The sequence below is a fragment of the Arachis ipaensis genome, chromosome B5 (genome assembly GCF_059453495.1).
Source record: "Arachis ipaensis isolate K30076 ecotype BB chromosome B5, ASM5945349v1, whole genome shotgun sequence".
Lineage (NCBI taxonomy): Eukaryota > Viridiplantae > Streptophyta > Magnoliopsida > Fabales > Fabaceae > Arachis > Arachis ipaensis.
In genome coordinates, this window is record NC_142440.1 from 112,477,500 (window position 1) to 112,489,485 (window position 11,986).

General features: G+C 39.0%; 1 protein-coding gene across 1 annotated transcript; it reads right to left on the reverse strand.

Moving 5' to 3' along the window:
• Window positions 1-5,953: 5,953 nt before the first annotated feature.
• Window positions 5,954-10,237, reverse strand: LOC107640826 (uncharacterized). Its single transcript, XM_016344327.1, has 3 exons — window positions 9,327-10,237; window positions 8,919-9,158; window positions 5,954-6,614 (listed from the first exon to the last, which is right to left on the reverse strand). Exons 1-3 carry the CDS (start codon window positions 10,235-10,237, stop codon window positions 5,954-5,956), a joined length of 1,812 nt encoding a protein of 603 aa, XP_016199813.1.
• Window positions 10,238-11,986: the final 1,749 nt, after the last annotated feature.

The window sequence follows — 11,986 nt, forward strand, 5'->3', positions numbered from 1 at the left end:
CGGTGAACAGAAGTGGTTATCAGGCACGCGTTCGTGGGGGAATGATGATGATTGTCACGTTCATCACATTCATGTTGAAGTGCGAATGGATATCTTAGAGAGGAACACACATACTTGAATAGAAAACAGAAATACTTGCATTAATTCATCAGGACACAACAGAGCTCCTCACCCCCAACAATGGAGTTTAGAGACTCATGCCATCAGAGATTACAAAGTTCAGATCTAAAAAATGTCATGAGATGCAAAATAAATCTCTAAAAGTTATTTAAATACTAAACTAGTAACCTAGGTTTACAGAAAATGAGTAAACTATGATAGATAGTGCAGAAATCCACTTCTGGGCCCACTTGGTGTGTGCTGGGGCTGAGACTAAAGCTTTTTATGTGCCTGGGCTGTTTTGGGCGTTCAACGCCAGGTTGTAACGTAATTCTGGCGTTGAACTCCAACTTATAACGTGTTTCTGGCGCTGGATGCCAGACAGCAACATGGAACTGGCGTTGAACGCCAGTTTACATCATCTATCCTTGAGAAAGTATGGACTATTATATATTGCTGGAAAGCCCTAGATGTCTACTTTCCAACGCAATTGGAATCGCGTCAATTGGACTTCTGTAGCTCCAGAAATTCCATTCCGAGTGCAGAGAGGTCAGGATCCAACAACATCAGCAGTCCTTTTTCAGCCTGAATAAGATTTTTGCTCAGCTCCCTCAATTTCAGCCAGAAAATACCTGAAATTACAGAAAAACACACAAACTCATAGTAAAGTCCAGAAATATGAATTTTTCCTAGAAACTAATAAAAATAAACTAAAAACTAACTAAAACATACTAAAAACTATATGAAATTAACCCCAAAAAGCGTATAAAATATCCGCTCATCAACAACCTATGGAGAAAAGCATTAGTGTAGCAACCCATCTACTTGCACATCTTAGCATGCACCAAGGACGGTGCAATCTTTAAGTGTGGGAAGGTCGATACCGACTTCCGTGGGTTAGTTATTTCCTATTTCAACACCAATATTTAATTTTTCTTGTTAAATTAGTTGTTGCATTTGCATGTTTGATTGTATGTTTGTTTGATTTTGTGCATATTTTACCACTACTTGATTAAAGTAATAAATTTCTTTTCAAGACTCTATTTTATAATATTTCACTAATTTAAATTGAAAATTTTGTGTTAAACTTGTTTGAAGACTATAAATTGGAACATGGTTTTTGAGTTAAGAACACACAACCTGTGAGATTTGAGCTTAATTACATGGTTACACTATTTAACCATAACATTTTATTCTTGTGTGTTTCCTTCTCTATAATTGTAATCTATATTTTGTTCCATTCTATATGTCCAATGTTTAGTATACTTACATGTTTGCATATGATTGAGACCATCATTTGATTTTAGCTCACTTACCCCAAATAGCCTACCCTTTCAATTACCTTTCTTTGCCACTTTGAGCCTTTTAATCCCCATTTGTTCTATATTTTACCACATCACTAGCCTTAAGTGGAAAAACAATTAATTACCCCAATTGAATCTTTGGTTAGCTTAAGATAGAGATTGTGTATCAATTAAGTGTGGAAAAACTGTGGGAACATGGGTTAATAGAAAATGTGTTATGTTTCTACTTTATTTAAAAATTGGGAATTTGGATACCTACTCATGGGAAACCAGAAAAACCATATGCATTGAAATGTTATGTTTACTTTCATGATATATAATAAAAAAAATTCAAATAAATAAGTAATTAAATAAGGGGACAAAATTACCCCAATGCTAAGTTGAATAAAAGATCAATGCATATGTGATAAAATTAAAGCAATATTTGGTACATGAGTATGTGATACAAAAGTGGAAATTTTGGGTAGCTAGGCATAATTTTAGAGTTATATAGAGTGTGTGTATGTTTAGGTGAGAATTTAGGTTAGTCAAGGATTCAATTTATAGCTCACTTAGCCATACATATATCCTCCCCCTTACCTTAGCCCCATTACAACCTTGAAAAGACCTCATGATGTTTGCATTGGTACAGTAAATATTCGTTGATTGGTTAGATGAAGAACAAAGTTTTAGAAAGCATGACTAGAGAAGAGTAGAGTGAATTAACCCTAGACACTTGAGCGATTAGAGTGCATATACACTACCAGTGAGGGTTCAATGCTCGACTCTATGTTCCCTGCTTTCATGAGCTATCTTCTTACAAGTTTACTTGTCTTTTACTGTTTGATTTGAATTAGTGGAATCTGGTTTATTTTTGTCTTGAAGAGCTTATTTACTTTTGACCAAGTAGATAGAAATATCTTAGCATTTAGTTGCATTCATATAGATAGGTTGCATTTCATAATTTATACCATTCCTCTTTACTGCTTTGTAGCTTCTCCTGAGCTTAGCATGACGACATGCTAATGTTTAAGTGTGGGAAGATTGATAAACCACTATTTTATGGTTTATCTTGTGCTAATTTGAGTGGTTTTTATCAATTCTTTGGTCACTTATTCATATAAATTGCATGGTTTTACAATTCCTTCCTTATTCTATGATATAGTTGAAAACATGTTTCCTAGGCCTTTAAACTGTCAATTTTAATTATCCTTTATTACCATTCGATGTCGTGATCTGTGTGTTGAGTGTTTTCAGGCTTTATAGGGTAGGAATGGCTTAGAGAATGGAAAGAAAACATGCAAAAGTGGAAGGAACGTGAAAAGTGAAGTTTTGAAAAGCTGGCAGTGACGCGCACGCATGGGTGACGCGTACGCGTTCCTAGCGCAGAATACAAGTGACACGTACGCGTGACAAGGAATTTCGCTAAATGACGCGTACGCGTGACTGACGCGTACGCGTGACATGTGCTACCTGAAGAAATCGCAGAAAATGCTGGGGGCGATTCTGGGCGAGTTTGGACCCAGTTTTCGGCCCAGAAACGCAGAATAAAGCCAGAGGACGAGAAGAGACTCAGGGGGTCATTCATTCATTCATCAATTCACAACAATTTAGGTTTTAGATCTAGTTCTAGAGAGAGAGGCTCTCTCCTCTCTCTGGGTTTTAGGATTTCTCTTAGTTTTAGGTTTATTTCTTCTCAATTCCAGGTTCAATGTTCCTTTAATTTAATTTCTCTTCTACTTTTATTTGTTCTAGCTTTCTAGTTTATATATTCCCTTTGTTGATTACTTTATGTTGCTATTTGGTTCATGAACTCCATGTTAGATTTGATTTCTTTATTTAATGAAATTTGAGGTATTTCATATTTATAATTTTAACTTAGCTTTTTTACATTCTTAGCTTGAAATTGATTAATTGGAGACACTTGAGTTATCAAACTCCCTTGTTGATTGATAATTGGAATTTGCTGGTTGGTTTGGATCCCTCTAAAGCTAGTCTTTCCTTAGGAGTTGACTAGGACTTGAGGAATTAAAATGATTAGTCCACCTGACTTTTCTTTATTTAGTAAGGGTTAACTAAGTGGGAGCAATGAACAACTCTCATCACAATTGATAAGGATAACTAGGATAGGACGTCCAGTTCCCATACCTTGCTAAGAGCTTTATTAGTTATTAATTTAATTCTTACAATTTACTTTTCCTTGTTCCTTATTCAAAAACCCCAAAAAGCTAATCTTCCATAACCAATAATAAATACACCTCCCTGCAATTCCTTGAGAGACGACCCGAGGTTTAAATACTTTGGTTTATTTTTTTTGGGTTTGCTTAAGTGACAAACAAGTTTTTGTACGAAAGGATTCTTTGTTGGTTTAGAAACTATACTAGCAACGGAAATTTATTGTGAATTCTTTACTAGTAGGAATCCGTTCATCAAGGACCAAGAATAAATATGAGAAAGAGAGCAATGAAAGGTTAGAGATCACACTTTACACTCTCAATTTTTTTTAACAATTGAGAGGATCCATTCCCAGAGAAATATAGCAAAGAGGTGTGAAAAATAGCATGTAAATCAAGACAACTCCCTCTAAACCCTAACATAACAGTGTTAGATATATACCTCAGAGAGATGTTGCAAAAATTGCGCATGTGATAGCAAGGAAAGAAGATGAAGAAAGATAAGAGAAAATTGCAATTCCCACGACAGTTGAGAAAGAGCAAACCAAAAAAGAGAAGAAGAATAGAAAAGGAAAAAAGAGAAATGAAAGACCAAAAGAAAGGAAGAAGAGCATATAATGAACACATCTAGTATTATTTTAAATATTATAATTTTAATAGGCATGTACATCATATTTTTAATATTTAATACAGGATAGAACATATTTCCAATAAAAAATATGTCAAAGTAATCTCTTCTAAAAAAGTAGATATAAACAATTTATTTTGAATATTATTACCCTAGTACAGACTGATTTATCAACTATTCTCTTCTATCTTTATAGCAAATTATTTTCATTAGCATATTATAAACAATTATTTACTTAAGATTAGTAAAAAAATAAATAAAGAAATAAAAAAAAACAAAATAAAACAAAATTAAAAAGAATAAAAAAACACTTGGATATACATTGTTACTTAGTTTCTTTTAAAGGAATTGAAGCAACAATAACAAAATCATGGAAGGCCAAAAAATTATTTGTTTTCAATTATCTTTAAAATAGTATATAAGTTAGAGAATTATTTAATGTTATTTATCTTTTAAAAATCTACTTAATATTCAAAAATCAATTACTTGAACATATAATTTATTTTTTCACGTGTTAAACCTCATTCAAATAATTAGCATATTAATATTAGTATCAACCATCCATATAAAATAATTATTCGGTTTTCTAATCAAATTTGAAGTGTATCTTTAATCTAACAATATATTTTTAAAATACAAAAATACGTAATTATTTTTTTTTTGAAAGTAAAGAGCTCAACACAATAAAGTGGAGCAATAAATAAAAACATTAGAACACTATAATCCAAAATAAAGTACGAATAACCCTATCACGAAGAATAATCCCTATGTCAACTTCGGCATAGCCATCAACAACTAAAGGGATCCCCCCCTTTCCACTCGTTGGAGCTCAACATGGTCATATTGATAATCTCTTCAACCCTTTTGCTTTTATTCTGAAAAATTCTTCTATTTCTTTCCATCCAGATATTCCATACAGTGGCACAGAAGCACCTCTGTCGCTGCTATCTATCCTCCTTCCTCCTTGGTTCCTCTGACCAACATAGAAAATGTTCTTTCATGGAACCTGGAAAGGACCATTGGCGGCCAAAAACCGACAACCACGCACTCCACACCTGCCAAGAAAATTCACAGCCAAGAAACAAGTGATGTACATGTTCCACATCATTATTACATAAAACACATAAATTATCTTCCAGATTGATAATCCCAAGCCGGCTTAGCCTTTCTTTTGTCTTCACCCTGCCTATTAAGACAAACCAAGAGAATAGCTCCACCCTTGGTGGGACTAAACCTTTCCAAATAGTCTTTGTGAAACTGTAACTGGTAACCTCCTCTGAGAGTATCTCCTCCTGCAAGACCTGCACAAATGAGTTAGTTGAAAAAATACCTTGTTTATCATATTTCCACACCACTCGATCCTCTCGGTTATTTACTAACTTCACAGGTCTCAACGCCTCATGTAATTGACTCAGAAGTTCCAACTCCCATTGAAAGAGCTCTCGCCTCCATTGGAAGTTCCAAATCCACTCTAACCCATCCCAAAACCCACAATCCCCTATGACAGATCCACATTGGTTTGAAACAGAGAAGAGCCTGGGGAACCGATCCTTCAAAGATCCACAAAGTAACCATACATCCTCCCAAAACTGAGTACGTCGCCCATCACCAATCTCCATGGACAAGCCTGTAACCATCTTATCCCTTATATGTTGATTCGTTATTTGTATCTGGCATATATCTTTCCATGGGCCTCCTCTAGTAGGTAGCACTTGAGTTGACAGTAACTCATTAGGATTCAAATTATGACAGAAACATACCACCTTCTTTCACAACAGGCATTCTTCCTTTGCAAACCGCCACCACCACTTAAACAATAGAGCTGTGTTCCGAATCATAGCATCTCCAATCCCCAACCCACCTAGTTTCTTAGGGGCCTGTACTACTTCCCATCTTACCAAAGCCATTCCATTACTGTCATCCTCCTTACTCCACAAGAACCTTCTCTGTAGTGAAATTAATTTCTCAGCAACAGCTTTCGGCATCTTAAACAGGCTCAAATAATATACTGACAAACTATTTAACGCTGACTTGATTAGCACCAACTTTCCTGCTTTGTTTAGTACTTTAGCTTTCCACAGACTGAGCTTCTCCTCCACCTTGTCTATTATAGGCTTCCATGTCTTCACCAACCTCGGATTTGCGCCTAAGGATATTCCAAGGTATTTAACTGGAAGTGTATCTCCCTTACAACCCAACAAGCTACACATACGCTGGACCCACTGCTCATCACAATTTACTGGTATTAAGCTCGACTTGTCAAAATTAATACTGAGCCCTGACATCAGCTCAAAACATCTCAGAAGCCGCTTGTAATTCTTAATAGTCTCTTCTTCCGGTGGGCAGAACAGTATTATATCATCAGCAAATTGAAGATGTGACAGCTCTATCCTATCTCCCCCAACCGTCAAAGGGGATATACGGCCATTCCTGATTGCTTCTCCAATCATTCAATGTAGCACGTCCACCACCAGAACAAACAAGAAAGGAGAAAGCGGGTCACCTTGTCTCAACCCTCGTTCCATGTTGAACGGCTTCATTGGCGAACCATTTATCAAAACTGACATAGATCCTGTGGCCACACACTCCCTAACCCACGATCTCACCTATGCCCAAACCCCATCTTTTCCAGCACTAAGTCCACAAAACTTCGCTTGACTCTATCATATGCTTTCTGAAAATCTAGCTTGATTATTACTGCCTCCTTTTTCCTCAGTTTAAGCCAGTTTACTGTTTCACACGTGATAAGTGCCCCATCATGTATTTTCTGTCCCTTTACAAATGCACTCCGAGTCTCCCCTACTAAAGTTGGCATCACTGCTCGCATCCTTCGAACTAGCACCTCGAGATAAGCTTGTAGACGCACCCAACCATACTAATAGGTCGTAGATCTTTAATCTCCTTTGCACCAATGAATTTAGGTGTCAGTGCCACCCAAGTGATATTGGCATCCTTCGGTAACCTAGCTGTCTAAAAGAATTCCATTACTGCTGCCGTGAAATCAGATCCAATGTCACCCCAACACTTTGGTATGCGAAATTGTTACTCTGAGGTTGTAAAATTTGTTGTTCGTTCTCTCCCTGGCAATGGCGCCAATAACTGGCGCACAACACCATGGTCCAAACATAACTTCACAACTTCGCACAACTAACCAACAAGTGCACTGGGTCGTCCAAGTAATAAAACCTTACGTGAGTAAGGGTCGATCCCACAGAGATTGTTGGTATGAAGCAAGCTATGGTCATCTTGCAAATCTCAGTCAGGCAGATAATAATTGATTATGGAGTTTTCGAAAATAATAAATAAATAAACAGAAAATAAAGATAGAAATACTTATGTAAATCATTGATGAGAATTTCAGATAAGCGTATAGAGATGCTTTCGTTCCTCTGAACCTCTGCTTTCCTGCTGTCTTCATCCAATCAGTCTTACCCCTTTCCATGGCAAGCTTTATGTAAGGGCATCACCGTTGTCAATGGCTACATCCCATCCTCTCTTGTGAAAAAGGTCCAAATGCTTTGTCATGGCATGGCTAATCATCTGGAGGTTCTCGATCATACTGGAATAGGATTCACCCTCCTTTTGCGTCTGTCACTACGCCCAGTACTCGCGAGTTTGAAGATCGTCACAGCCATCCCTTCCCAGATCCTACTCGGAATACCACAGACAAGGTTTAGACTTTCCAGATCTCAGGAATGGCCATCCATGGGTTCTAACTTATACCACGAGGATTCTAATATCTCGGACTCGGTCCCCTGTATTAGATATCCAAGAGATATTCATTCTAGCTTGTTTGCATGTAGAACGGAAGTGTTTGTCAGGCACGCGTTCATAAGTGAGAATGATGATGAGTGTCACATAATCATCATATTCATCATGTTCTTGGGTGCGAATGGATATCTTAGAAGCGGAATAAGTTGAATTGAATAGAAAAACTGTAGTACTTTGCATTAAATCATGAGGAATAGCAGAGCTCCACACCTTAATCTATGGAGTGCAGAAACTCTACCGTTGAAAATACATAAGTGATGAAGGTCCAGGCATGGCCGAATGGCCAGCCCCCAAACGTGATCAATATGATCCAAAAATGGTTCAAAAGATCATAAGATCTCTAAATACAATAGTAAAAAGTCCTATTTATACTAAACTAGCTACTAGGGTTTACAGAAGTAAGTAATTGATGCATAAATCCACTTTCGGGGCCCACTTGGTGTGTGCTTGGGCTGAGCTTGAAGTTTACACTTGCAGAGGCTTCTTCTGGAGTTGAACGCCAAGTTGTAACATGTTTTTGGCGTTCAACTTTGGTTCGTGACGTGTTTCTGGCGTTTAACTCCAGACTGCAGCATAGAACTGGCGTTCAACGCCCTTTTGAATCGTCTAAACTCAGCCAAAGTATGGACTATTATATATTGCTAGAAAGCCCTGGATGTCTACTTTCCAACGCAATTGGAAGCGCGCCATTTTGAGTTCAGTAGCTCCAGAAAATCCACTTTGAGTGCAGGGAGGTCAGAATCCAACAGCATCAGCAGTCCTTCTTCAACCTCTGAATCTGATTTTTGCTCAAGTCCTTCAATTTCAGCCAGAAAATACCTGAAATCACAGAAAAAAACACAAACTTATAGTAAAGTCTATAAATGTGAATTTAACATAAAAACTAATAAAAACATCCCTAAAAGTAACTAGATCCTACTAAAAATAATGCCAAAAAGCGTATAAATTATCCGCTCATCATACTTCTTGATGAAATTCATGTTGTACCCGTCACAACCTAGTGCCTTAGATGACTCGCAATCCCACACAGCCTCTTTGATCTCCTCAGCCGATGGAAGCACCTCCAGCTTTTCAGAATCCTCCTGATCTATTCTGCTCACCAAACCATCCCTGAATCCCACCATCGGATAATGCTCCTGGTGATATAAATCCTTGTAGAACTCTCTGATAGCAATATTTATTCTAGCTTGATTCCTTACAAGTCTGCCGTTAATTACCAGTGTATTAATCCTATTATTTCACCTTCTAGCTGAAGCTATATTGTGGAAGTATCTTGTATTTTTGTCCATATCCTTTGCTTGCCTAGATCGAGACATTTGTTTTCAGTGTACTTCTTTTCTCACGTACCACCTCTCACAACAAGTAACTAACGCCTTTCTTCTAGCCTCCATTGTTCCATCATACACTCCATTGCTAACCATATCATCGATCTTCTTAATCTCTTCCTCAAACACCTTAAGCTTCTTGTCTATGTCACCAAAATTGGCCTTATGCCATCTCCCCAATGGAATCGTCAGAGCCTTCAATTTTTCTGTAAACTGTATATCCCCCAGTCCTCGCCACTCCTCCTTAACCATTCTGAGAAAGCCTTCATGTGTAAACCAGGAGTCTAGGCTTCGGAACGGCCTTGGACCTCCCTTGATCTTTTTGTCTTCCACTATTATAGGACAATGATCTGGCAAACCCCTTTGTCCACCTCGTAACTGAGACTCGGGAAACTCCTCTATCCACTCCAGGATGACTAGAGCTCTATCTATACGACTACACGAACGTCCCCGAAACCAAGTGAACTTGTGATCAGTCAACGGCAAATCTACTAAGTGCATATCTTGTATCCAATCCTTGAATTCTTCCGCAGACCGAGGTAGGACAGTCGTACATTGTCTTTCCTCCACATGTACTATTTCATTAAAGTCTCCCATGTAACAACAAGGAACCTGACATAATCCAGCCATGTACCTCAGCTCCTCCCACACATGAATCTTTTCATCCCTATTGTGTGCACCATAAACCAAGAAAAAGGCACAATTGAAGCTACTTTTTATTAGAACTCCTTCAACACACAACCACCTCTCCCCCTTATAGCAGTTATTCATTTTAAACACTAAATCATCCCATATTATTAGAAGACCACCTGCTGCACCATTAGAACCTATATATTCCCAACCCGCACCATGTTGCCCCCATATGCTTGCCACGTCAATTCTCGTCACTACCTGTCTTTTCATCTCAATCAAACCCAACATATCTAATCTATATTTATTCTTTAGGTCCTTTACCATTCTAATCTTTCCATCACCCCGTAACCTCCTAATATTCCAAAAACTAAAAATCATTAATTATTTTTTGACACACTTGTTTTTATGTTTGGGTCTGCACCGTCTCAATTTTGCCTTCTACTTCGGCATTTTCTTTTTGCGAGCTATTTCTTCGTTCTGCGCTTGAAGTATTGCCATAATGTCATCGTCCTCATTGTAAAGCATAGCACCCGACTCTTTAGCCAACTCCCAAGTCCTTTTGTTCTCCATTATCTGCTCCTCCAATTTTGAGCACTGAGTGTCACTGTCATCCGCAGTATTCACATCTTCCTCGTGCCCAGGTCCCTCATGCCTAAGATCATTCCCTCCGCTACAATCATTATCATGCCCAAGTCCTTTACTTTGCCCATGACCCTGAACTCCAATTGATTCTAGTGGTAGCTGGTCTCCAATTGTGTCACAAGTCTCTGTAATCACACCTCTCCCTTGAACGCGGCCCCCCTCTAGAGTCACGCCTCTCTCCTCCAAAAGCTTATTGGAATCAGAGTCAGCAGCCTTACCGGCTCCCCTCCCCTGCAGTTTTGCCCCACCATCAGCCCTGATAATGCTTCTGGCTTCCTGCAGGTCTGCCCCGCCCTCAACGCCACATCCACGCTCGTCGACAGCAGTCACAACTGGCTCAATCTCGCCAGTTCTGATGCAGTCATCCCCACCTCGACGCAACCTATTCCTCAAGTCTGCTGGTCGCCGACTTCTTCCATGGGCAGCTCTTGCACGAGCTCCGACATCACTGTCAAAGAAGCCCTCACGATCATGGCTGCTGCCGTCCCTTTCGCCCGCAGCAGTGAGGGTCTTCCGCAATGCCCAACCCGAACTCCCCAATCCAGGCCCAGGTGATGCGGCGCTGTCTTCAGTGGATGTTGGGCCCAGCAAGTCCTTAGTCCTTTCCTCATTATTTTTGTTGTGGCTGGCCCAACCCTTAAGGATGCAATTAGTTTTTTGTTTTTCTTTTGTGGACTCCCCTTCCAGCCCATTAAATACACATGTAATTGTTCTCTCAGACTTTGACTCAGAATCTGTAACGGTCCCTCCCCCAAAATCAGTCAAACCTTTATTATCATCATTAACTGCCTGATTTGTTACAATTCTCATGCGGTTGTGATAATTGCTGCCATTAATTGATTCGTTCAAAATTTGATCAGAAATTACTAATTTACCCTTGTCTTCTTCCTCTTGCCGTGTTACCATCATCAACAGCTCTTCGTTGTGACCACTTTCATGCGATGACTTTGCTTGATGTTTCTGCCATAGATCCACTCCTTGACGTGTTTGACCGTGGTTCCATTTCTCACCATTTATTATCCCTTCATCACCACATTTTCCCTTACACTGTAGATTACACGCCTCATGTCCAACCTCCTTCACGAAAATACCAAAACCCCCAGTCCCAATTGTGATATGCATCCATTCCTGAATTACGTCCATTACGCACGTATCAATCTGTACACGACCTACAGTGAAAGAGTTGCATAATTCCGTCTCTCTATCACACCCAACTACTTCACCCCATTGGCCTCCTACCGTTTTGAAAGTGTCAACAGACCATGCGTGCAGTGGTACTCCATAGCATTCGAGCCACACTCTACGTGTTTCGCTATACTCCGACTCCTCCCACCTCCATACTCTGTGGAATACCTATAGGAGGCTATTCATGTTCAAGGTGTATGTTTCTTCAGCATACATAGCACTATCAAAAGTGAGAAGAGCTTTGTA

Coding starts and splice junctions, on each gene's coding strand:
- LOC107640826 (XM_016344327.1), bottom strand. CDS start 10,237: ATGGTAAAGGACCTAAAGAATAAATATAGATTAGATATGTTGGGTTTG. Junction 9,159..9,326: donor ATGGAGGCTAGAAGAAAGGC/GTTAGTTACTTG, acceptor AATTAACGGCAG/ACTTGTAAGGAATCAAGCTA. Junction 6,615..8,918: donor AACATGAATTTCATCAAGAA/GTATGATGAGCG, acceptor AGAAGCAATCAG/GAATGGCCGTATATCCCCTT.